This window comes from Borostomias antarcticus (assembly GCF_949987555.1).
Source record: "Borostomias antarcticus genome assembly, chromosome: 1".
In the NCBI taxonomy this organism is placed as follows: domain Eukaryota; kingdom Metazoa; phylum Chordata; class Actinopteri; order Stomiiformes; family Stomiidae; genus Borostomias; species Borostomias antarcticus.
The window spans coordinates 37,020,135-37,048,006 of record NC_140234.1 but is presented as its reverse complement, the minus strand read 5'-3'; the positions used below and the strand labels follow the sequence as shown (position 1 = coordinate 37,048,006).

Below are 27,872 nucleotides of genomic sequence, written 5' to 3'. Positions count from 1 at the left end.
CAGGAAGTGGTCACTCTATAGTGATGGCCACCAGCTTGATATGGGTGACGTCCTGCTGGGAGCCGTCCAGGGAGGGGTCGGAGCAGGGGCTGGAGGAGCCAGGGGGGGTCTTCAGCCCCTCGGACACACCAGCCTCCTCCTCCTCCTTCAGGACCCGGGCCTCCAGGAGGTCCGGGGGGTCCTGGGGGTCCGGGGACAGGAAGCTGCCCTCACAGCCGTGTGTGGAGGAGGAGACTTGGGAGATGACTGGCATCTGGACCGAGGAGGAGTGGCCAGGGAAGCCAGGCTCCTCCCCCAGCTCCTCATACTGGCCCAGAGACTCCTCCTCCTGCACTTGGCTCAGGTAGTCGGGCACGAGGAGATCACTGTGGGAGGGGGGTGGACATACAGAGAGAAAGGACAGGTTAGAATAAATCCACCAAAATACTCTATACTCTCTTATTGGAGAGCAGAATAAATACAGTTGAAAGTTAGGTAGCTATGGAGATCACTGCCACGCACAGAAATACGACAGCAAGTGCCGACTGTTTAGATCTATGCAAAACAACACTGGTGTCTCTAGACCTCTGTCAACCAACCAATATCCATATGAGAATACAGGTGAATATGCTGAAGATGACAGAGCATAGAGAGAGAGGTGTTCTAAGGTATCGCTAGCCCTCTAGCATGGACAACGTTAGTACGGTGTCTGTCTGTCTGTCTGTCTGTCTGCCTCTCTGCCTGTCTGTCTGTCTGTCTGTCTGTCTGTCAACGTTTCTTACACGTCCTTACTGTTCAGGCTGGGGACAGGCTGTTGTACAGACCCTGACTGACTGGATCAGCAGACGAGCTACCATCAGGTCCTAACTGCTCTGCTAGAAACCCCGGAGGAGTCAGACCTGGTTGGCCTGACAGAGGCCTGGTTAACAGGAGAGTCTGGAGAGCAGAGGCTCAGATCAGGGCCACTCTGAGAGGAGATACTACTCTGGGAGGTGTGCGTACAGGCGGCCGGTGAGAGAGACTCCTCTGAGAGGAGATACTACTCTGGGAGGTGTGCGTACAGGCGGCCGGTGAGAGAGACTCCTCTGAGAGGAGATACTACTCTGGGAGGTGTGCGTACAGGCGGCCGGTGAGAGAGACTCCTCTGAGAGGAGATACTACTCTGGGAGGTGTGCGTACAGGCGGCCGGTGAGAGAGACTCCTCTGAGAGGAGATACTACTCTGGGAGGTGTGCGTACAGGCGGCCGGTGAGAGAGACTCCTCTGAGAGGAGATACTACTCTGGGAGGTGTGCGTACAGGCGGCCGGTGAGAACAAGCCAATCCTCTGAGAGAGAACTGTATGCACTCCTGACAGAAATAGGTCAGATAAGAATAAATCATAAAAAGTTACAGATTGGCACATCGTTAAGAAAGAATGACTAAATGGAAACTGAAAAGTGGTGATTATTCATTTTAATCGTTTTTTTTCTTCCATTTGGGCTGTTTTATTTAGCAGTTAACAGCCAGACAGCGCTGTGTAACTCCCAGATAGGGCCATAAGGGGAGACAAATCTAACGCTGTGATATACTGGGGTTGGTCTGAGAACGCTAACTCAGATACTCTCAGACACCTGAGGTGCACTTGATTCAACAACGTGACACAAACAATATTCCCACATATACACAGTTCATATCCAGCGCCCCTCAGGTGTGTGAGTCGTCTACCCCAGGCCTGAACTGAGTGAAAGAGGGTGGGGTGGGGGAGGGGGCGGGGCTCCTCACCTGCTCTGGAAGTAGTTTGCTAGTTCGGACGCCTCATGGTTCAGACTCCTCAGGTGAACTATTAAATTGCCAGAGTTGGTGAACATGGCGCCACACGTTTTGCACTCGTAAATCCTCGGCTTGCGGATTATGTGCCGGGAGACCCTCATGTGGTGCTTATATTCACCGAAGGAGGTGAAGGTGGCACTACATATCTGGCACCGGAAGCAGCGTTTACCTTCGTGCTTGAGCCGGTGCATCTTTAAGGAGTAGGCCCGTGTGAACTTTTTCCCACAGCGATCACACTGGAAGGGCTTAATTCCTGGAGGACAGAGAGAGAGAGAGAGAGGGACAGGTTAGTGGAGGACAGACAGAGACAAGTTAGTGAAGGACAGACAGAGACAGGTTAGTGAAGGACAGACAGGTTAGTGAAGGACAGACAGAGACAGGTTAGTGGAGGACAGACAGAGACAGGTTAGTGGAGGACAGACAGAGACAGGTTAGTGGAGGACAGACAGAGACAGGTTAGTGGAGGACAGACAGAGACAGGTTAGTGGAGGACAGAGAGAGACAGGTTAGTGGAGGACAGAGAGAGACAGGTTAGTGGAGGACAGAGAGAGACAGGGTAGTGGAGGACAGAGAGAGACAGGTTAGTGGAGGACAGAGAGAGACAGGGTAGTGGAGGACATACAGAGACAGGTTAGTGGAGGACAGAGAGAGACAGGCTAGTGGAGGACATACAGAAAAAGAGAGATAAGTGGAGGACAGAGAGACAGGTTAGTGGAGGACATACTGAGAGAGACAGGTAGGTGGAGGACAGACAGAGAGAGATGGGTTAGAGAAGGACAGACAGATACAGGTTAATGGAGGGCAGAGAAAGAGGCAGGTTACTGGACGACAGAAATAAATAGGTTAGTGGTGGGCAGAAAGAGAGAGAGAGAGAGAGAGAGAGAGAGAGAGAGGGAGAGAGATAGGTTGAGGACAGAGAGAGACCGGTAGAGGACAGAGAGACAGACAGATTAGTAGAGGACAGAGAGATAGACAAGTTTGTGGAGGACAGAGAGAGAGACAGGTCAATAGAGGACAGAGGTAGATAGACAGGTTAGTAGGGGATAGGGAGAGACCAGTCAGTAGAGGACAGAGAGAGAGAGAGAGAGAGAGAGAGAGAGAGAGAGAGAAAGGGTTAGTGGAGGACAGAGAGAGAGAGGTTAGTGGAGGACAGAGAGAGAGACAGGTTAGTAGAGGACAGAGAGAGAGACGGGTTAGAGGGGGACAGAGAACCTGTTTAGACTTGGTTTTAGAATGTGTTTTGGATGATCAGATCAGGTCAAGTGGACAGCGCTAAATAAAGTGTAAACGACCACCAAAACGCATTGTGAAACGTTTACTCAACTTGCCAAGGTGGTCTGAAACGCATTTGACCACATACCTTTAGTAGTCTAAGCGCTAATGTGTCTCCGACAAGGACGTAACAGGAAAACACGTCATCAATGCAGGATAATATTTCTCCTTTTTCGCCTTATCCTGCACTCTTTTGCAAGTCGCAAATGACTTCGTTCTATCTATCAAAACAGTTGGGAGTACTGTAGTCCTATTTTATTTTTTTAATCTGATCGAAGTCAAACCGACTGATTATTGATTTGTTTACATGGAACAGCTGTGTGACGCAGGCAGGCATGCAGGCAGGAGTGAGTTACTATGGTTACTACAGTATACTGTATGAACAAAAGTGATCTGGACACATTTGGAGACGCATGACTGACGCTGTCCACTTGTGATCTGATCACCCAAAACACATTTTAAAACCAAGTCTAAGCAGGGTCAGAGAGAGAGATAGTGAAGGACAGAGAGAGATAGACAGGTCAGAAAGAGAGGTTAGTAGGTTAGTGGAGGAAACGGACAGAGAGACTGTCTGATTAGAAGACCTTTGTTCCTGTTTCAACTACACTATTAGGGGTGTCATTATTTTTTAAATCAAAAATTGATTGAAATGGTCGTTTGATTTCGATCATTGAAATCAAAAGCAGGATCCAAAATGTTTTTTCCCACCCCTGTGTCCAGCACGCCAGCCACGTCATGCAATGCAGGTTGAAAGTAAACAAAAGAGTAATGGTGGTCTACTTGCCCATTCCCCAAAAGGTAGCTATGTTTTCGGTTGAGCCAAGCTAGTTGGGAACCATATGTTTTCGTTTGAATGATAGCCAAGCTAGTTGTATTCAATCAGACACAAAGCGCTTATACGTTGCAAACATTGGATCGTTCATACATTGTAAAGTACTGGTGCATGCATGGAGGATCGAGAATGGCTGCTGGAGGGAGGACTCATCCGAGGACGATTGAGAAAGAACATTAGCCTACGTAAGGTATGGTGTACAAGTAGTCTAATTTCTGAGACTGAAATCTGGAACAGCAAAACACAACATTACGTTAGCTAAAAAACTAGCTAATGTTAGCTAGTGAGCTAGCTAGTAGCTAGTTAGCTAAAAGTCTACAGCCAAACGGACGTTCATAGTATAGCTAGAATAGCTGGCTAGCTTAAGCCTTAAGAAGTCAGTAAGTAAGCAAGTAAGTAAGTACAGTAAGCAAGTAAGTAAGTACATTTGATTTATATAGCGCCTTTAACAGACAGGGGTCACAAAGTGCTTCACAAATAATCAATAAATAAAAACAAAGTCAAAAAGCACAAAAACACAAAAAACAAGGACAAAAAAAAAAAACAGGAGGCTAGACAAAGAATAGCTGTTTTGCTTTGTTGGCTACCAATTTCAGTCCAAGCATCTAGGCTAGGTATAGAGTCCTTGTTAGCAAACATTAGCATGATAGGCTAATAATATAATGATAGGCTAATGGTATAAGTCAAAAGGTTAGTAAGCTAAACATTAGCTAGCCTAGCCAATGTTAGAGTTGCCTAGCGTTAAAGCTAGAGATGGCATGTGAAGCTGAAGGTGACTGAAAGCTTATGTTTCTTTCGACCTGGGACCTTTGTTGGAATGTCCAATATTTATTTACAAGTCAAGATTGCCTCGATAGCCTAACAATGGCATAAATGCCAGCAATTTTTTAATGTTTTTTTTCTAAAATAAAAAATCACGAATTGATCGTGACCTTAAAGTCCAGGTTAACCCAGTTCAAATTTTTGTTATGAGCTTCACACACCACAGGAAAACATGTCATTAACCACCCAGCCAAATCTGAGTGATTAAAAATGTCGCTAAGTATATAAAATAAGGCTTCAAAATCGGTTAAAAATCAGCAGCATTCTCTGGTCTGAGACTGTGGGGGCGTGTCTGCTGAAGGCACCGAAGCCACACCCAATTGCGTGGCGAGGGGGTGTGGACGGAAGAACCTGTCAAATAGTACCGTTCTCTGGTCTGCATATTGTCATACTGGCACGCCGTCTCTTTTGTGGTAGGAAGGCACAGCTTTGTGAAAACAGAGAGGAGTGGAAATTACACTTGTCTAATGAGTCAAACGCACAGATGCTTCCTCCTAACCTACCTCCTGACAAACAACACAGGTAAAACTGTAGCTACTCTATACCAACGCGCTAGTGTTACTGCCCTTAGATGCAAAATACAAAAACAGGCAACGAGGAATGTATGAGTCTGTCCCTATTTTCTCCCTGCCACCTCCGGACCCATTCCTATCCCTCCCAGGCGATCCTGTCGTCCCTTGGGATCAATGGAAAAAGTTGTTTAAAATGTACCTTTTAGTCACTGGCTTGAACAGCGCTGATATAGCGCGAAGAAGCGTACACTACCGGAGTTGATAATCGGGACAGACTCATCCACTCTCGTTGGCAATGTTATGTGTGAGAATAACGAGCACTCGGCTTCAACTTTCCCGCAACATATCCAACAGAACTGGAATATTCAGCCAGTAGCCGCCGAGCACCGCTTCACTGGGAGAGGGTACGTCTTTCTCCAGCTGCAGCTGGTCTACCTAACCATCCCCCTCGCTCCCGCCTCCCGGTCTCCCGCTGGACAAATATACTGTAACCATTACCGGTGAACCCATACGCACATCAGGTGCCACAAATATGGCAGGCAGTTTCTGTATAGTTAACGCTTATAGTCATAATATATCATCCGTAACGTTATTTGGTGGGTGGTCGCCTGGTCGGTGCTGCTAGCTATGTTAGCTAGACTAAGGTTATATACACACTCCCATCTGCAACAAACTACATAGCTAATGTTGGCTATAATTCCTCCTAAGATTACATATAATTCACCATAGCTGACATTACCACATAAATGTCAAGACACATATTTTGTAGATTAACGTAGCAGTGTATTTTCCTATTGCTTACGTTACCTAGCTAACGTTATAACGTTAATTAGCTATAAGCACACAAGGCAGCGGTGTCGGCACCAAAGGTTGATGCGACAGGAGGAGAATGGAGGCCGGGGAGGGAGATGTCCGTGAAACCCAAAAGCCTCATATTATAATTGCAGAAGCTTTCGGGAGTGAAATGTTTGCTGCAGAGGCGGGCGCTAGCGGTGACACCTCTGTAACACCATGGCTCTTCAAAAATGCTAACCATTTGCTTCTCATTTCAGCTTTACTCGGGAGTTGAAAGAAGGAGACCTTATCATCCCATTCCTGCTGGCATCCAGGAAGGATGCATTTTCGTTTAGTTTTATGCATAGGCATTGCTAACTAAGAAAAACTAGCTAATTCTAGACTCAAGATTGAGCAGGAGAACCGAAGATTCAAATCCGTTCTAGCTTTATATAGTGTTAGGGCGGGGATATGCTAAGAACACCGCTCTACGTCAACAAGTACCGTTTTAAGCCCGCCCAGAAAATCCAGAAATCAAAACTGGTCAAAAACACAAAACTGGTCTAACTTCACAATTCAGCACTACACATGATTCATCCCATTTTTACATGTTATCAGCAATGCATCACTAACACATAGAATGTGTTTTCAAGCAAATCTCAGATTTTGGTTAACTGGGACTTTAAAGGATAAGGACTCTGAATTTCATGTTTAGCCATATTCCTGGCTTCCCTGGCATGTATCTGACTAGTACAGGTTAAAATATTTATGTTTTGTGCAGTACAGAGTTCTGTGTCAATAACGGATTCGGATGAATTTCGCGGAGGTTTACAGCGTGAAGGGATGGCTGTTGTATGTTCGGTGAAATTAGTACTGTTTACAAGTTACTGTTGTTTCGAAATGCAGAGGCGAAAGGACCTATGGTGTTTACAGGACGACTTCAGAGTGTCATGGAATTTTTAGAGACAACTGGCCTCAACCCTTTCAGATTTCAGCCTTTTGTTCTTAAGCCTATTGGTTCAGTTCCCTACCTTTTGCCATTCCAAACACCCCTGTCCTCTACCTTTTATAATGATAAATAATGCTGTGGTTTTATCCGTTTTTTAACAGGAAGGCATCCCCAGGGGGGGGGACACCCCAGACTTTCTCTGGCCTAGAGTGACCTTTATTTGTTCTATTGTCCCTACCTGAAACCTATTCTTTTACCGCCCTTTCTAAGATCACGTGTCTGAACTCTTGACCATTGTTGATGATGTCTGCCATTTAATATGACGTGTACAGATGGGTTAGCCCAGGGGTCGGCAACCCGCGGCTCCGGAGCCGCATGCGGCTCTTTCATCCCTCTGATGCGGCTCCCTGTGGCTTTTGAAAATAATTAATGAGTATTTAATTAAAATGTATTTTATTTTAGTTTGTTCGTTTTTAAAATGTAATTCTAAATTTGAAGATTATGGTGATCTTGTAACATCTAAATAAAACGTGTTAAAAAATGTTATGTCGCTGTTACGCTGTTACTATGCGTCACAACCGCCAATGTGCGACACCCGCCAGCGCGCGATTTCTTGAACTTTTCGAATCCCAGGTAGGACAACTATGGAGAATTCTAAGAAGAGAAAAGTGTCTGAAGAAAACAGAACGTTCAATGGTACGTGGACAGATTCATTTGCTTTCACTGCTGACGAGACTGGTTTACCAGTATGCTTAATATGTAATGAGAAACTAGTGGCGTGATATTGAAAACCTCCCCAAAACGGACCAACTTGTGTTCGAAACTTGGAATGCTATCCCCGACGTTTATGTGAACATGAAAAAGTATGCACTTGGAGTCCTGTCGATCTTTGGATCCACATATGTATGTGAGCAGGTGTTCTCCAACATGAACTTTATTAAAAGCAAACATCGCGCACGCCTCACAGATGACAGCTTACGATCCTGTGTGAAGATGAAGGTGACGGCATACAGCCCTGATGTGCAGACGCTGTGCGCTGAGGTTCAGGAGCAGAAATCACATTAACCAAGTATGATAAATATTTTAATTGCCTATTATTTTGCACATATTCATATTTTTTCATTGTTCAGTGAAATAGTCCTTTTATTTTTCAGGTTGACAGCTGACTGCACGCGCCAGTAAAAGGATGACGGCACACAGAGAGGACGGCATTTTTGGTTTGCTGACGGTGGATAATTTAAGTTCAGCGTTTTTTTTTCATAAATACAAGAAGGACTCAAATAGACATTGAGTATTTTACTTGAAAGTAACCTTCAACCCAACGTCAACGTCTTTTTTTCGGAGCTCAAAATGTTTTGTTATGCAGAAATGTAATTTTGTTTTCTCTGCAGTCGTTCATTGATTTCATAAATGCAACACATTATAGTTTGTTTATACATAGCATAAAGGCAAAAAAAACGTTATATGCAGTGTTATTTCATTTTAAATGTCAAAAGGGTTTTGTGGCTCCCAGTGTTGTCTTTACTGTGGGAAACGGGTCCAAATGGCTCTTTGAGTGGTAAAGGTTGCCGACCCCTGGGTTAGCCAATCACATCTCTGGAAGCGTCATACCTGTGTATTGCTTGAATATAAGACAAAGCAACACCTTTCTGTTTCACTTCTGTCGGATGAACCACTCATGTGCGTTATCCTGAAGTCCTTGCGCTCATATGTTTTCTTAATAAATCAGACTTAACCTCTTTGAGCGAACCTTGGCAAATCCTTTACTTTCGATCAGATTTATTTCCACTACAAGAGCTTGGTAAGCATAAACCATGTAATTCCTGAACTTGAAATCCACGTATATCATACCTTTTAGAGTTTTTCGATTGTGACCATAGCTAGCAACGAGCCAGGGTGCACGCGCCGACGTTATTGACACAGAACTCTGTACTGCACAAAACAGAAATATTTTAACCTGTACTAGTCAGATACATGCCAGGGAAGCCAGGAATAGGGCTAAACATTCAAATTCAGTGTCCTTATCCTTTAAGATCAATAATTGAATTGGATTGGGGATTTGAGAATCATGGTCCCCTATACACATACTGGAACTAAATTATATTTAGATCGATGTCCTCCGTGTGTGTGTGTGTGTGTGTGTGTGTGTTTGATTAGTGTTTTTGAAGTGATGCAGTAAGACTTGTGACACTGTTAGGAGCTCCCTATTTTTTCTAACAAAAATATAAACGTTTCAAAAATGAAAATTGGGAGCTACATTACCAACAGTGTTGCAAGTCTTTCTGCATCACTTCAGTTACCTTTTTTGACTCAGCACCTGGAAAAGAGATGTGTGTGTGTGTGTGTATACTCTGCTCTGATTAGTGTTTTTCCAATGTTGATGGAGAGGGACGCCGCCTAAATGAATCCCTGGAATGTTGCAGGAGGAAGAGGAGGAGGAGGGAAGTAGGAGTAGGACAGTTTCTCTCTCGCATGGAAACACACTTACACACACATCACATAACCTACCGGAGTGTATGAGCATGGAAACACACTTACACACACATCACATAACCTACCGGAGTGTATGAGCATGGAAACACACTTACACACACATCACATAACCTACCGGAGTGTATGAGCATGGAAACACACTTACACACACACATCACATAACCTACCGGAGTGTATGAGCATGGAAACGCACTTACACACACATCACATAACCTACCGGAGTGTATGAGCATGGAAACACACTTACACACACATAACCTTCCGGAGTGTATGAGCATGGAAACACACTTACACACACATCACATAACCTACCGGAGTGTATGAGCATGGAAACACACTCACACACACATCACATAACCTACCGGAGTGTATGAGCATGGAAACACACTTACACACACATAACCTTCCGGAGTGTATGAGCATGGAAGCACACTTATACACACATCACATAACCTACCGGAGTGTATGAGCATGGAAACACACTTACACACACATAACCTTCCGGAGTGTATGAGCATGGAAGCACACTTATACACACATAACCTACCGGAGTGTATGAGCATGTGCTGCTTGAGGTTCTGGATGCGTGTGAAGCGGACTCCACAGGTGGGGCACTGGAAGGGCCTGTCCGGTCCGTTGGTGCCGGGCCGGGCCGAGGGGCTGATGTAGAGGTGGTATGGGTACTGCAGGCTCTCCAACCTGGAACATACACACAGAACCATCTCTACCGGTTACCCAGCTAACCATCTCCTCTACCGGTTACCCTGGTAATCATCACCTCAGGTTACCTCACATCCTCCTTAACCACAGGAACAGGGAACATAAAAATCATCAGAGACCTAATAAATTAACATTCTATCCAGAACTACTGCTACACTGGTAGCCAAAGTGAAGATAAAGATATTACACTGATAAATAAATATATATCTGGTACAGTAACTAACTGTAACACTACACTAACCCTAACCCACAGCTGGCTGTTACCTACCACAAGATACAGATACAGCTAGCTACTGTATATCTGACCACAGGCCAGTCCCAAGGATACAGCACATCATCGGCCAATTATATTCTTACCTTTCATCGTCCTCTGTGTGAGCCCCAGGATTGGCTGTGCCTGGCATGGAGGGCAGTCCCTCTGACACGCCCTCGTCTATGGACCCTGCAAGACACACACACAAGTTGTCATGACAACCAGATCTGGGCTACATCAGTCACTGAATGACTATACTGTATATTGTAGCATTGCTTTGTTGTGGTGACAGTCTGTCCATTCGTCTGTCTGTCTGTCTGCTTGCCTGTGTCCTACATATAAAGAACTGTATGTCTGTCTGTCTGTGTCCTACCGCTAGAGGAAGAGTGTCTGTCTGTCTTATTGTCTGTCCTACCTATGAAGGTCTGTCTGTCTGTCTGTCTGTCTGTCTGTCTGTCTGTCTGTCTGTGTCCGTGTCCGACCTATAAAGGACTGTCTGTCTGTCTGTCTGTGTCCTACCTCTAGAGGAGGTCTGTCTGTCTGTCTGCTTGTCTGTGTGCTACCTATAAAGGTCTGTCTGTCTGTTCTTTCTGTCTGTCTATCTGTGTCCTACCTATAGAGGAGGTCTGTCTGTCTGTCTGTGTCCTACCTATAGAGTAGGTCTGTCTTTCTGTCTGTCTGTGTCCTACCTATAGAGGAGGTCTGTCTGTCTGTCTGTGTCCTACCTATAGAGGAGGTTTGTCTGTCTGTCTGTGTCCTACCTATAGAGGAGGACTGTCTGTCTGTGTCCTACCTATAGAGGAGGACTGTCTGTGTGTGTCCTACCTATAGAGGAGGACTGTCTGTGTGTGTCCTACCTATAGAGGAGGACTGTCTGTGTGTGTCCTACCTATAGAGGAGGACTGTCTGTCTGTGTCCTACCTATAGAGGTCTGTCTGTGTGTGTCCTACCTATAGAGGAGGTCTGTCTGTCTGTGTCCTACCTATAGAGGAGGACTGTCTGTGTCCTACATATAGAGGAGGACTGTCTGTATGTCTGTCTGTCTGTGTCCTACCTATAGAGGAGGACTGTCTGTCTGTGTCCTACCTATAGAGGAGGTCCGTCTGTCTGTGTGTGTCCTACCTATAGAGGAGGACTGTCTGTCTGTGTCCTACCTATAGAGGAGGACTGTCTGTCTGTGTCCTACCTATAGAGGAGGTCTGTCTGTGTGTGTCCTACCTATAGAGGAGGTCTGTCTGTCTGTGTCCTACCTATAGAGGAGGACTGTCTGTCTGTGTCCTACCTATAGAGGAGGACTGTCTGTCAGTCAGTCAGTCAGTCAGTCAGTCAGTCAGTCAGTCAGTCAGTCAGTCAGTCAGTCAGTCAGTCAGTCAGTCAGTCAGTCTGTCTGTCTGTCTGTCTGTCTGTGTCCTACCTATAGAGGAGGTCTGTCTGTCTGTGTCCTACCTATAGAGGAGGTCTGTCTGTCTGTGTCCTACCTATAGAGGAGGTCTGTCTGTCTGTGTCCTACCTATAGAGGAGGACTGTCTGTGTCCTACCTATAGAGGAGGACTGTGGGCTGATGAGGAGTTCCTCCTGCACCTGCTCGCTGCCCGGCACCGTCTGCTGGTCGCTCAGTGAGCTCTGCGACGCGCTGATTGGCTGAGAGCACGTCTCCTGCACCTCCTCGTCACTGAGCCGCTCCACCTTCACCCTCACGTCCTCCTCCTCCTCCGCCGCCAGGGAAGACGACGCCTTGCCGCTGTCGCAAGACAGGAAGTCGCTCAGCCTGCGGCCTGCCTCCGGCCCCGCCCCGCCGGCCTGCTCCAGTCCACGCGGGCTCTCCGGCAGCTTGGGCTTGTCCCCGTGAAAACGGCGGTCTAAGCCGAAGGGGAAGGTCCAGGGGAATGCCAGGGACGAGTCCACGGGCTGGGCGGCAGCCTCCGAGAAGGAGGGGGAGGGGTTGGCGATCTGCGGGGAGGAGGAGATCATCTGGGAGGGGCACTTCAGAGGGCTCTCCGGGGACATCATGACAAAGCTCTTGCGTTTGCGGCGGGACTCCCGGCACGCAGGGATGTTGCGCTCCATGATGCTGCAGTCGGAGGAGACGGGGGATAGACTGCCGTCCAGCGGCGTCAGCGTGCAGTTGGAGGAGGCTCCCTCCGGGGCGGGGTCTTGGGGCTTGTCCCCGCCCCCGAGCCCCCCCGGGCCCCCGAGGCCCGCCGGGCTCCACAGGATACTGGACTTCATGAACTCGGAGCAGGTGCTCGCCACGGAGAACATCTGCATGTAGCTGGCGGCGGCCAGCACATCGATGATGTTCTCCGTGCTGATGGACAGGGTGGAGGTGTAGGCGTACTCCAGCAGCGGCGTGAAGCCACTCACCGTCACGTGGTCCAGCTCCAGCACGGCCGGCAGAGCATCGTGCTCCTCTGGGCCCCGGCTGAGCAGCGCCGAGCGGAAGAAGTCGCTGCAGCAGGCCAGCACCACACGGTGCGCCAGGAACAGCTTGTCCTGGACGCGGATCGTCACGTCGCACAGATGCCCCTGGCTACGCAAGACATTGAGCTTCTCCAGCATCTCCTGGCTGTGCGAGGGAGAGCTGTGGGTGAATGTTTTGACCCCCATGGTGGAGGAGGGGCTACAGACTCTGGGGGAGGGGGAGAGGGAACAGACACGAGAGGCGGTAGTTAAGAGTCAATCGTTTTCCCTGACCATGGGGCATTAGCCAGGAAAGGCTGGGCCCTACTCATGCAAATTATAATCAAGAAAAAGATCTCATAGCCATGTTCTGAAACACTCTTCTACAGAATATTCTGCTGAAGAACTAGACCCAGAGAGGTGTGGCCCTGTCCCAAGCCCCAAGATAGACATAATCTTCGATAATGAAGTGCTCACTAACAGACAACAGATTATGTTTCTGGAGTCTTCTTCAGTTGGCCCTGAGAGGCTGGCCACAGACAAAGCCAGGGAACACAAACAACTAGCGTGGAGAGGACAGATTAGTGCCACCTGTCTCTAAACTTAATGTGAGACTGATAGATTTCAGTGGTGATTATTTGAGTCAACACAAGACTCAATAGCTAAACTTTCAATTGAGTTCCATCATTTTGTCCAAGAGAAGCTAAATAAGGAGTGAGAGCCAGAGAGGGTTTTTGGGGCGAAGGAGAGGGTTAGGGAGAGGAAAGGCCAGGAGAGGGGGAGGAGAGCAGAGAAGAGGAAGATGGGGGGGGGGGGGTTAAGGAGGGAGCAGAGCGGACAGGCGGAGGATAGAATGGCAGGTTATGTAACGGCCGAGTGAGCAGACGCAGAGCGGTGGGCGCCAGGTCCATGTGGAGGCCAGGAGGCTCCAGGATGCAGTGCAGCTGTCTGGGGGGAGACATGTGGCTGCTGCTGCTAGCGGGTCAGCACTGAGACTTTCCATTAAACTAAGGCTGGGGCCAGGGGCTGTCGCAGGGGAAGCTGTCTCCCTCATGTTGGGCTGGGCTTGACTGGGCTGATGAGTAGCCCAACCTGCAATCCAGATTCCCCCAAAATGATCCCCAATCACCTGTGTAATCTATATAACGACTTTATATATAGATAGACTGCTAGAGCAAACTCAACAAAGTCAAAGTACATTTTATTTATATAGCACATCATGTTCAGCAAATTACAGAATAAATAAAAACATTGTTAATTAGTTGGTATTAAGAAAAGTAAAATAAGAAAATAGAACAGGATGAAACATATATGGTAAAAGAGAAATAGAAAATGAGAAACCATAAAAAAAAAAAAAAATGTCTTGGTCCTCGCTCCAGGAATAGTTAAAGGTTCAGTGCCAGAGGACCTCAGGGACCTACTTGGTGTGTATCGTAAAAGCATGCCTGGCATGTACAGTATTCAGGTGCATGACTATGAAGTGCTTTGTAAGCTAATAAAATAATCTTAAAATCTATTCTATAACTGACACGTAACCAGTGTAGTGATTGTAAGACTGGTGTGATGTGTGCCCTCCTTCTGGTCTTAGTGAGGACATGTGCTGCAGCATTTTGTACTATTTGAAGTTGACTAATAGCTCTCTTTGGTAGACCAGATAGGAGAGCGTTACAGTAATCCAACCTGCTAATGATAAAAGTATACATTATCTTTCAGTGTCGGCCTGGGAGAGAAAAGGTTTCACCTTAGCAATGTTTCTCAAGTGATAAAAAGATGTCCTAGTCACATTCTTAATATGGGCCTCAAAATTAAGATCTGAATCAAACATGACACCTAGGTTTCTGACTTGGCATTTGACATTCAGTGTCAGTGTTTTTAAATGTCCAGATAGTCTCTCCCTTTCAACATTTTCACCAATGATCAGCACATCTGTTTTATCCTGGTTTAACTGAAGGATATTCTGTGACATCCATGCAGTTATATCAGCAATGCATTCTACCAAGTGGTCAACTGAGCTGTAGTCATCAGGTATCACAGAGATATAGAGCTGGGTGTCATCAGCGTAGCTACAGTATGGTAGCTAATATTGTGCCTCCTAATGATGTCACGTAGGGGTAGTATATATAGACTGAAAGGTATGGGCCCTAGAATGGATCCTTGTGGGACCCCACATGTCATTGAAGTGTTTTTTGAGCTGTGATCACCAAGGGTGACAAAAAAATCAGCCAATTAGGTAGGTCCTGAACCAATCAAGGACTGGACCGGAGAGGCTGACCCAGTTCTCAATTCTTCCAATAAGGATGTCATGATCTACAGTGTTGAAAGCTGCGCCAGGTCCAGAAGGACAAGGACAGAGAGCTTTTTCGCATCAGTGTTGATTCTGAGGTAATTTACAACCTTGACCAGTGCTGTCTCTGTGCTATGATGAGGGTAAAAACCAGACTGAAAGGTGACAAGGATACAATTTGCACCTAAAAAGTCATTTGACTGTTTGAATACAATTTGTTTTCTAGAATTTTACCAAAAATGGGACGTTGGAAATCGGTCTAAAATTACTGAGGACTGAGGAGTCTAGGTTGTTTTTCTTCAGGAGGGGTTTTACCAGGACAGTTTTAAGAGCCGATCGGAAAAGACCTGTACTGAGAGAACAGTTAACAATGGCTAAAGTGTCCTCAGACACAGAGCTAAAAATAGTCATAAAAACCTTGGTGGGAATAGGATGGAGAGGGCATGTAGGATGGAGAGGGCATGTAGGATGGAGAGGGCATGTAGGATGGAGAGGGCATGTAGGATGGAGAGGGCATGTAGATGACTTAAGTTGTGACACCACGTTGCTCAGCGTCTGTGTCAACTGGTACAAACAAGCTCATCCCACTGCTCAGTGGAGGAAGAGGGTCATCACGTAAAACATTTGGTCTTGCTTGGGTGATACAAGTACAAATTGTTCACATTTGGAAGTAGAGAACATGTTGCCAGGTGTGTAGGGGGCAGGGTTTATGAGGCTGTCAATTGTTGAAAAAAGTACCCTGGAATTGTTATGATTTCTGGAGATCAATTTTGATCTCTCCTAGCATTTCCTATAGCCTTATTAAAGGCATAGAGATGTTCTTGAAGGATATCATGGTGAACCTGCAGCTTTGTCTTCCTCCATGTGCGCTCAGCTTTTCTACATGTTCTCTTAAGTTGATTTATATCTTCATTTCTCCATGGAGCTGTTTGTTTGGCCTTGACCTTTTTCAATTTCATAGGTGCTACAGAGTCAAGGCAGTGCTCAATTTGGCATGACAATTGGTCACTAGGTCATTAACATGTGAAAGCCCCACTTTAGGGGCTGTTACACCATTTGTGTCCATCATTATTACAAAGTAATCGGCTGCTACGAGTCAGAAAGCGTTTCGTAACCAAGCGTTGTGTGCTAATCTCATCTTTGGGTATTAATGCTGTAAAAAAACACAAAATTGGTCAGAAACGGCAAGGTCACTGATAGAAGATACAACAGTCGTGAGACCCTTTGAGATCACAAGGTCAAGGGTGTGGCCTCGGTTGTGAGTGGGTCAAGTAACGTGCTGACTAAAGTCCATTGAGTTCAAGAGGTTGATATAGTCCCTGACCTTCGAATCACAATCATTATCTACAAAAAGATACAAATTGCCTGTGATAATAATCTTATCATAGTTTGTGTGGATAATGGACTTGAGTTCAGAAAAATCTGCTAAGAAGGTTGGACATTGCTTGGGTGGCCTATACACAGTTACTGTCAGAACCGGAGGCCAGCACTTTAAAATGACAGCATGATATTCAAGAGGTCAAATGTTCCTGCAGCTCAGAGCATCCGCAGCTATGGAGGCTGTCCCTCCTCCTTTTTTCCCACTTCTAGTAGACTGAAATAAACTATAATTGGGAGGAGAGGCTTCAAAAAGGGCTGCTGACCCATTCTCATTTAGCCAAGTTTCAGTTAAAAACATACAGTCTAATTAACATTCACATACTGTATAAGAAACATTTTCCCAGCTAGGGACCTGACATTCAGAATTGCCATTGAAATATTCTCTGGATAGAAGGCTTGACTCGAGCTACACTTTGTTAGAGGCACAGAAATCAAATGTCTGTGGATACTCAATTTGGTCTGTGACTGGCTCTGTAGGATCTTGTAAAAGCAAGGCATTGTGGAATCATGTTTATAGGCCTACCACTGGAGACACAAAGATCACTAAAAACTGACCAATCAGAGTAGTTACTATGTCGAAACAAAGTACAGTATAAATAACCTAATAACATAAATTCCCATAAATTCCTGTTAATTCCCATGGAAAGTTCCAACTTTGAATATTCTTGCAATATTCTTTGCAAACCTAATTGTGACCACATTGAGCATACACTATAAGGACAAAAGTATTGGGCCACCTACACATTACACCTGGGTCATTGACGGATAAGACTTTTGAATAGGCCAATTTTAAAACACTAAAAATAAGGATATATTTGGCCCTTGTTCAAACATTTGGAATGTAGTGTACACATGCATTTATGCAAAAGCCCCAAATTAAGAGATTTTAGTGTTTTTAAAGTTGAATTAATAGCACACGTCTTAAAAAAGTCATTTGGGGCGACCGTAATTTATCTCAAAATTAACATATTTCCTTAACATTACTAATATTTTAACAAGTATCAGTAATTAAATAAACAGTTTAAGAAGGACAGGCTTGTGTATCCTTTCATTTTTTGTAAACCATGATTTTATAAGTTTATTCTATAGTGGCAGTGTCTCCCTCGTAATGCAGTTACAATACAAATTTTTACTCTAAAAGCCATAAAACTGATTTAAAATGTGTACAGATAGTATCTACTTAAGCATAGTATACCATTGATTAATATTTGAGTTTAAACTGATGGATATTCTATTTTGAATTTAGTACAGATATTGCCAAACGCTGGTTACCCCACATGACAGATGGTCGCCCCAAATGATGAGAAAACCGCAGGGAGTTAAAAGTCTATTTAAAATGTACACAATACAGTTCAGACAAATGAAAACTAAACAAAGCTTTTATTACAATATTTCCAAGTGGTCAAGTCAAAAATATTCTTCAATTCATTCAAATATCACAAAAGTAAAAAAAAAAAAGAAAAAAAAAAGTGAAACACACGGTAGGTTACAAGCTTTGTCAGGAACATTCAAATATCACAAATGTTAAAGGAGTAGTAAAGGGAAAATGCATGTTTAGCCCTGTTTTAAAGTCCCAGTTAACCAAAATCAGAGATTTGCTTGAAAACACATTCTATGTGTTAGTGATGCATTGCTGATGACATGTAAAAATGGGATGAACCATGTGTAGTACTGAATTGTGAAGTTAGACCAGTTTTGTGTTTTTGACCAGTTTTGATTTCTGTATTTTCTGGGCGGTCTTAAAATGGTACTTGATGACGTAGAGCGGTGTTCTTAGCATATCCCCGCCCTAACACTATATAAAGCTAGAACGGATTTGAATCTTCGGTTCTCCTGCTCAATCTTGAGTCTAGAATTAGCTAGTTTTTCTTAGTTAGCAATGCCTATGCATAAAACTAAACGAAAATGCATCCTTCCTGGATGCCAGCAGGAATGGGATGATAAGGTCTCCTTCTTTCAACTCCCAAGTAAAGCTGAAATGAGAAGCAAATGGTTAGCATTTTTGAAGAGCCATGGTGTTACAGAGGAGTCACCGCTAGCGCCCGCCTCTGCAGCAAACATTTCACTCCTGAAAGCTTCTGCAATTATAATATGAGGCTTTTGGGTTTCACGGACTCACGACTGGTCCTTGTGAATTCGGCGGAGCCAACCATCTCCCTCCCCGGCCTCCATTCTCCTCCTGTCGCATCAACCTTTGGTGCCGACACCGCTGCCTTGTGTGCTTATAGCTAATTAACGTTATAACGTTAGCTAGGTAACGTAAGCAATAGGAAAATACACTGCTACGTTAATATACAAAATATGTGTCTTGACATTTATGTGGTAATGTCAGCTATGATGAATTATATGAAATCTTAGGAGGAATTATAGCTAACATTAGATGTAGTTTGTTGCAGATGGGAGTGTGTATATAACCTTAGTCTAGCTAACAGCTAGCAGCACCGACCAGGCGACCACCCACCAAATAACGTTACGGATGATATATTATGACTATAAGCGTTAACTATACAGAAACTGCCTGCCATATTTGTGGCACCTGATGTGCGTATGGGTTCACCGGTAATGGTTACAATATATTTCTCCAGCGGGAGACCGGGAGGCGGGAGCGAGGGGGATGGTTAGGTAGACCAGCTGCAGCTGGAGAAAGACGCACCCTCTCCCAGTGAAGCGGTGCTCGGCGGCTACTGGCTGAACATTCCAGTTCTGTTGGATATGTTGCGGGAAAGTTGAAGCCGAGTGCTCGTTATTCTCACACATAACATTGCCAACGAGAGTGGATGAGTCTGTCCCGATTATCAACTCCGGTAGTGTACGCTTCTTCGCGCTATCAGCGCTGTTCAAGCCAGTGACTAAAAGGTACATTTTAAACAACTTTTTCCATTGATCCCAAGGGATGACAGGATCGCCTGGGAGGGATAGGAATGGGTCCGGAGGTGGCAGGGAGAAAATAGGGACAGACTCATACATTCTTCGTTGCCTGTTTTTGTATTTTGCATCTAAGGGCAGTAACACTGGCGCGTTGGTATAGAGTAGCTACAGTTTTACCTGTGTTGTTTGTCAGGAGGTAGGTTAGGAGGAAGCATCTGTGCGTTTGACTCGTTAGACAAGTGTAATTTCAACTCCTCTTTTCACAAAGCTGTGCCTTCCTACCACAAAAGAGACGGCGTGCCAGTGTGACAATATGCAGACCAGAGAACGCTACTATTTGACAGGTTCTTCCATCCACACCCCCTCCACACGCAATTGGTTGTGGCTTCGGTGCCTTCAGCAGACACGCCCCCACAGTCTCAGACCAGAGAATGCTGCTGATTTGTAACCGATTTTGAAGCCTTATTTTATATATTTAGCGACATTTTTAATCACTCAGATTTGGCTGGCTGGTTAATGACATGTTTTCCTGTGGTGTATGAAGCTCATAACAAAAATTTGAACTGGGTTAACCTGGACTTTAAGGTTACTTATGATCATATACAATGATTCAGATCAAAACGTTGACAAAACTAGCACTTTTTAGAAAGTCTGATAATTGCTTTACCACCGTTTTGGTAATGGGTGTGGGTGGGCACCGTGAAAAATCATCCAAAAAACATGTTAAACTCTCAATTTCAAAGACAAGAAACTCACCAAGGTGTTAGTTGGCGTTCTGACATATTATTCGCCATAAAGTAAGATTCTAGTTCATCTGGAAAGGCTTTTTAAAATATTTAGCATAGAAGGGGTAAACATGCATTTTCCCTTTACTACTCCTTTAAAAACATTAAACATTTCAAAAGTTAAAGTGCAATGCACATTACATGCTTCAAGAACAAACATGTCACAAAGGTCCATTTTCGTGTCCTTATCATATCATCATTGGTTTTGTCAATGTATGAGAAAGAGAAGGAGGGTTAAGCACAGCGGTCCATGTAGCCTACTCTAACCATACAGTACATTTCCATCTCAGTTTGCATTACATGGCTGGTGCGCATTACCCTTGTTATGCTTAAATTATGCTAGCCAGCAAGTTCACAAGCAGGACTGGCTTTATCCAAAGCGACTGTAATACCACTCTACTCACTACTACTAATAGCACGAGTGCACCTCATTTCTAAACAAATTCCCTACATTCTTTTGATTGGGAATTAGGGAAATTATCAGATTAGAAATTCATTAGAAATTAGAAAATCATTATTTTTGATCATTGACTTAACAAATCAATTCGTTGTTCAATTATCATACAGATCTGATAATAGGCCTAAATCATGTTTGCCAATATCTGCGGTTAGGTTTAAAATAGTAAGCCTATTTATCTCTTGAATGTGACAGAGTGACAACATACGGGACGGGGACAGCCTATTTATTCACAAGTAGGCCTACAAACGTCTGCGTCATTACTGAAACCTGTTCAATACGTCTCGTCATATTCAAGTCTCGTTATAATATGGGAGCTATAGCCTAACGTAAGGGAATGGATGAAGGACTTAAAACGAACTGATTATAAGGACTATATATTGGAACATTTCGCCTGAATTAGATTATTGAATTAATGAAGTCTCCGACGCAAATTCAGCCGAGGCACGTACGTCACGGCCGGGGGGGTCAGCAGAGGTTAATCAGTCACGCATGACGCAGCACCAGCTGACTGTAGCTGTCATAGCATTGGTCAGCTCACTAGAGCGCATGTATTTAAGCTTTCAAAACATGTCATTGTTCGCGCTTGCCTTTACTGCTGGTTGTGCTTTGCATGCTCGCTGCTTCCGCGTTCTCTGCTCTGGCGTCCGCTGCCATTACTGCTATTGCTCGTGTCTGCGCGCTCGCTGCTCCGCGTCTTGCTCGCGTTCCGTGCTCATATTGTGATTTGGTGCGTTTGCTGCCTGCTGCCCGCGGTGTCCTCGCTGCTTCCGCGTTCTCTGCTCTTGCGTTCCTCTCTGCCCGCGTCGTCTCTCCGGTCCGTGGTTTGGGGGTCCGTTTAGTGGCGTCGCGGAGCGCCGGCTTCCGAGGCCGAGGTGCCCGTCTCCCTGTAGCACCGTCGTGCCATACTTACGTATGGTTCAGTTGCTCGCATAGCTTGCGTTGGAGTCCGTTTAAGCATTGCTACGCGCCGGTCACTGGGTTTCATTCATGGCCCGCTGATGTCGGAGGTTGTCCATGCCTCGTCTGCCGCATTACTCAACTGTCGATGTGCGCCGGGTGCATTCACCATTGAAATGTTTGCGGTTTCGGGCGTGGACGTGCTATGTGGATTCTCTATGTATTTGGTTCATCTAAGTCCTCCCCTCGCGGCTCGTTCGTGGATTCGCTGGCTGCATGACAGGCATACTGCTCGTTGCTAACTAGCTGGCGTTCGTCAAGGTTCCCGTGTTGCACGTCGGGGCGTCATTATGTTGGATTGCTAATACTAGCTCATGATTCATTATGTTGGATTGCTAATACTAGCTCATGATTCATTATGTTAGATTGCTAATACTAGCTCATGATTCTTTATGTTAGATTGCTGATACTAGCTCATGATTCATTATGTTAGATTGCTAATACTAGCTCATGATTCATTATGTTAGATTGCTAATACTAGCTCATGATTCATTGTTAGATTGCTAATACTAGCTCATGATTCATTATGTTAGATTGCTGATACTAGCTCATGATTCATTATGTTGGATTGCTAATACTAGCTCATGATTCATTATGTTGGATTGCTAATACTAGCTCATGATTCATTATGTTAGATTGCTAATACTAGCTCATGATTCATTATGTTAGATTGCTAATACTAGCTCATGATTCTAATACTAGCTCATGATTCTAATACTAGCTCATGCTTCTCGCGTTCAATTGTTGCAGCCCGAGGGTTCCGGCCGAACTGCACTCTATTCGCTAGCACCCATGATTGCGAGTGCCTCCACGCAGCTAGCGTTAGCCGTTCGGTGTGGCTAATGCTAGCTATGTCCCCATCAATCAATCTAAGCTTGTTTGATAGCGCATTTCATGCCCTGATAGCGCATTTCATCCCCAATGCGCTTTCCTGAGGACATGGGAGGTGGGTATACGTCCCACCCCTACATATCTGGTAGGGACCTGACGTTCATGATCGTATCGAAATTGCTTCCGGAGATACAAACAATATAGAGATATATGTGAAATAAATAAATGAATGTAAGTAAAGAGATATAGAAACGATAAATTTTATGATAATATTACAGCTGTCTCGCCTGTCTGGTAGGCCTGGCTTGTATGGCCGATTGCTTCGGCATGTCCAAACCTCGTTCGGGGACAACGACGGCGATGATGCCTTACCAATTATTGCAGTTTATTGGGTTTATGAATAGTTCGGGTCAGTAGCATCAGGCTACTGCATGATTCCTTAGGGCAACGTACTGTAAATTGTGCATTGTCATCATTTGATACAAGCCATTATGCTGCAATCTGCTGCGTGTGCGCGACTATCCTGGCTGTTTTGGTTTAACGCAGTGCTTATTCCTTCCACCATTTCCGTTCGTCGCCTGCTCCTCCGCGGTGTTTGGGGCAGGGTTTACGGGCTTTTCTTTCTAAATGTAAAAGGGATGTATGCTGCGCTGGTCACGCTTCAATGTCGGATGTGTCATTTTACGCTGCGTTGGGATCCTGCATCGCCCTTCGCATTTAGCCCTCTGCGTTATTTCAAAGACTACTCACCTGATTATAATGCTGCGTGCATGACATGATCGGTTTGTCGACTGGACGATGGATAGGGTGTTATGCGCGACGTGCAGTTTCTCTATCGTTGTTATATTTTGCGGGGCCCCTCAGTGGTCTTGGAAACGCTTCTCTTCTGCAATAACGGTGCACCGTGAATTTTATCAGCTATGATCGTTCGTCCATTCCGTTCGTCAATAATAGAAAGGGAGAGAGAGAAAAGAAAAAGACAAATCGTTGTTTTGTCGGTTATTTGCTGTCTGGACTGGTGCATGGTTTTCTGGCGGGGTTAGCCTGGCTGCCTGTTGTTTCCCACACGTAAAAATCTGTTGTCTGCTGTTCGGGAGCCCGAGGTGGTGGACGCGCTGCTGGAGAAGGAGGTCAGGAAGGGCTTCATGATCGGTCCGTATAGCTCGTCTCCGTTTCTATCGCGCGCTTTAGTCCACTCGGCGTTGCTACTCGTAAGTACTCGGGTAAACAAGCGGTTGATTATCGACCTTTCTGCCCCCCACGACGACGTGGTTCCCAGCGTTAACAGCCTGATACCCCTGCCTTCTTTTTCCCTCCGCTACGCGTCGGTCGATCACGCGATTAAGCTAATTACAGCGGCCGGTCGAGGTGGCTGTCTAAGGCAGACATCACGGACGCGTTCAAAGTGATGCCCCTTCATCCGTCGCAGTGGCATTTGTTCGGCGTCCGGTGGCGCGGCCTGATGTATTTTTCGGTTCGGCTGGCTTTGGCTGTCGGAGCAGCCCCAAGATTTTCGGCTCGCTCGCTGAGGCGTTATGCTGGATCCTGCTGAATAACTGCCGACTACGTTCGTTGTCCACCTGCTGGACGATTTTCTGCTCGTCGATTATCCCTCTGCCGACCCGGGCCACTGTATCACGGCCCTGCGTGGCGTTTTCTCCCGGCTGGGCGTCCCTCTGTCCATAAAATACGATAACATATGCCGGATACAAATTATTAGTTAATTACTAATTAATAATCATCCTTATTTCTAAATGTATAGGCCTGGGGAAAAAAGTGCCTGAAAAAAAGTGCTCAAAAACGTTGGGGTATAGTCCCATAAAGTCACTTGTGTAGTGGAGATTGGTGGGTTGATTTTGGTGTCCTTCTTAATTTTGACGTGCTGGGTGTGTGCCTCATTGTCTGGAGTAACGGAGGGAGGGAGGGAGTGATAACCAGACAAACGCTATACTAGGTGCGCTGGCTTACAGCCGCACACACACAAAAGATGCCTGTCACTTCTAACGCTCTGGTGTTATTTTTGTGACAACATTCTGTGTTGAACACATGGAGGTATGGTTGAGCGAGCGCAGAGGCCAGCTTTGATCCACACAGACCAAGGAAGGAAGTGATCACAGCCATTGTGCGTGTATATATGGCCTAAAGCAGGCATGCTGATAAACTTTTGTTGAGTACAATATAGCCTAGACTTTCCTTTGCTCAAAAGTGATAATTATCTGCACAGACCAAGGAAGAAAGTGGCATGCTGATCACAGCCGATGTGCGTGCATATATGGACTTAAAGGAGTAGTAAAGGGAAAATGCATTGTTTAGCCCTGTTTTAAGGTTACTTGTGATCATATACAATGGTTCAGTTAAAAACGTTGACAAAACTAGCACTTTTGAGAAAGTCTGATAATTGCTCTACCACCGTTTTGGTCATACAATGGATGTGGGTGGGCAGCGTGAAAAATCATTTAAAAAAACATGTTAAACTCTCAATTTCAAAGACAAGAAACTCACAGAGGTGTTATTTGGCGTTCTGACATATAATTCGCCATAAAGTAAGATTCTAGTTCATCTGGAAAGGCTTTTTTAAATATTTAGCATAGAACTATTTAGTCGCAGTATACGTGTGTAAACTTCCGCAAACTAGGTAGCCTAGCAACATAAACAATAACAATAGCGACCGTAAGTAGTTCCACTTCCTGAATCCCCTCTGCGGATTGATCTACATATCTACAACAGTCGCGTCAATACAAGTCAATGGATTTCATAAAATGATCAATAAAACCCTACAGGATTCATACTTTGCGGCGAATTTGATGTCAGAACACCAACGGACACCAATTACTCCCTTGGTGAGCTTCTTGTCTTTGAAATCGAGAGTTTAACATGTTTTTGAAAGATTTTTCAAAGTGCCCACCCACATCCATTGTATGACCAAAACAGTGGTAGAGCAATTATCAGACTTTCTCAAAAGTGGTAGTTTTGTCAACGTTTTGATCTGAACCATTGTATATGATCATAAGTAACCTTAAAACAGGGCTAAACATGCATTTTCCCTTTACTACTCCTTTAAGCAGACATGCAAATACAAATGTATTTATTGGAGTACAGTATAGCCTAGATTTTACTTTGCTCAAAATTTATAATTGTTTGCATGCGTGTGTGAAACAAACATCTTTGTGTGCTCAAAATATCCCTTCACGGGTGTAGACTGTGTTGATGGTTGCCTGGCAACCACCTCTATTGATACTTTACGTTACATTCACGTGCTAAGGCATGCTGGGTGTAAGCCAACAGCTACGCATGTAAGCTTGGTATCGGACAGCACAAATAGCAATAAAGCTTCCACGTTGTTGCACAATTAAATCTCCATTTATTGTGACATGGTGTCAGAAGTCAGCCTAAATAGAAGATGGCCCAAGGATTGCGCCGAATCGACCCTCATCTTTGATGAAAATGTTGCTGATAACTGGACGAAGTTTAAGCGGGAATGGTGCGCATACAGCATTGCCGGACTATCGGGAGCTAGCAAAAAAGTGCGAGCATACATGTTCCTCAACCTGGCTGGTCCCGATGCATTGGATAAGTACGACATTTTTACTTTTGAGGAGGATCGGGAGGATCCCGAAGTCCTGAAGACGTTTGAGGAAATATGCCTGCCGGTAAAGAACGTTATAATGGACAGGCATGCGTTCAACACAACTGACCAGAAGCCCCACGAGAAAATCCAGTCGTATGTATCCACTTTGAAAGCGCTAGCCAAGAAATGTGAGTTTGGTACGCTGCATGATAAACTGATAAGAGACCGCCTAGTATGTGGCATACAAAATGATAGTGTCCGCTCACAGCTACTGAAAGAAAAGAAGTTAACTCTGAACACAGCCATTGAAATCTGCATGTTGCATGAACAATCGGAAAAGGGCAACAAGGAGCTAAAGAAAGAAGCCGAGGTGTGCGCGGTGCAGGATACCCCATGTTCCAACTGCGGTGGACATCACTCATCATCTGACCGTAGCACCTGTCCAGCCTTCAATAAGCGCTGTAACGCGTGTGGAAAATGGAACCACTTCTCCAAGTGCTGTCGGTCAATACCACAAAACCCCAATGGACCAGGACAAGGCCCACCCCGGTTCAGGGGTCCACCACCAAATCCACATTGACTCAAGCGCTCACATTGACAGGAGGAACGCAGTCAATCTAGTGGCTTATGGAGGTCAGGTAATTTTGATATATTGGTACCCTATTTGTACTAGTTATGTTCTGATAGGCATTGTTAAATGTCAGTATTTGTGATCTAGACAACTGTCACAGAGACTAGTTCATGTTGATATATTCTTAGCTTTAAGAAGGGGGATGTAGACTGTGTTGATGGTTGCCTGGCAACCACCTCTATTGTTACTTTACGTTACATTCACGTGCTAAGGCATGCTGGGTGTAAGACAACAGCTACCCATGTAAGCTTGGTATCGGAACAGCACAAATAGCAATAAAGCTTCCACTTTGTTGCACAATTAAATCTCAGTTTATTGAGACAACGGGCATGGAATTTTAGCAAAAAAATAACACCATAAACACCAAAAATAACCTGACAGAGCTCCATAATGTGGGCTACCATACAGTAGGCTATGATATCCAGGTAGAAATTGCGCAAATTGGGTGCCTTTTTACTCACAAATTGTATGACCAATAATCCAACGGCATTTCCATCCACATGGCTTCTGTTTACAATTTCTGGGCCGTTTGAGTATTGGCCTATATGATCGCAAACCGGACCAGTTGTAATATTGAAACAATGTAGGCTATAATCCTCACATTCATTCGAATAAGAAAACGGACCTTTAAGTGTGAACGCGACCTAAATGTAATCAGGTTAAATCATATCTAGATAGAATCTGGATACTAGAATGATTTAAATGCCAGGTAAAGGGGAGCCTGCTCTCACTAAACTTTCTTACAATTTAATAATCTGCTCACTCAGACACATTCTCACATATGCATCAGTGAACTAGAAACAAAATGGATCGACACATCGAAAACAGAAGTCATTTACTCAACCCAGCGCGCGCTCAAAAATCCGATGTCGATTAGCAAGTGAAAGGGGCGTGGCTCCGTTTGGAGTCTCGTACGCAGACTTTGTTTACATGCAGCGTGGCTAGCTAGACTACAACAACAACAAGCGAGCTGTCAAAGCTGACTACCACCAGCAAACTGTTCAAAACTAAACACAAATGTATAGCTAACTCGCTGGTGGCCTCTCAAATAACATGTAGCTAGCTAGCTAATTGTTTAAGCTACCAAAATGCCTGACGACGTAGCAGGTAGCTAACTGCTATAGCTGCTTATGCTATCAATATAAAGGTGCTAGCACTTGTGATAGCCTCGCGCTAGCTAACGGTTAGCTATGATCTTTATCGTTTGAAATCAAACTACTAACTGTGCGACATAATTTACCTTCAGAAGCGGCTGTGTGATCAGGCCTGTAGAGATGACAGATGGGCCTCGG

General features: G+C 45.0%; 1 protein-coding gene across 1 annotated transcript; it reads right to left on the bottom strand.

The window, feature by feature from the left end:
* Positions 1–10: 10 nt before the first annotated feature.
* zbtb44 (zinc finger and BTB domain containing 44) lies at positions 11–27,872 on the bottom strand (the record flags this gene model as incomplete). Its single annotated transcript, XM_084461646.1, has 6 exons — positions 27,821–27,872; positions 11,955–13,045; positions 10,521–10,605; positions 9,991–10,142; positions 1,742–2,042; positions 11–365 (listed from the first exon to the last, which is right to left on the bottom strand). The coding sequence occupies exons 2-6, from the start codon at positions 13,021–13,023 to the stop codon at positions 11–13; spliced, it is 1,962 nt and encodes a 653-aa protein (XP_084317772.1). The 5' UTR covers positions 13,024–13,045; positions 27,821–27,872.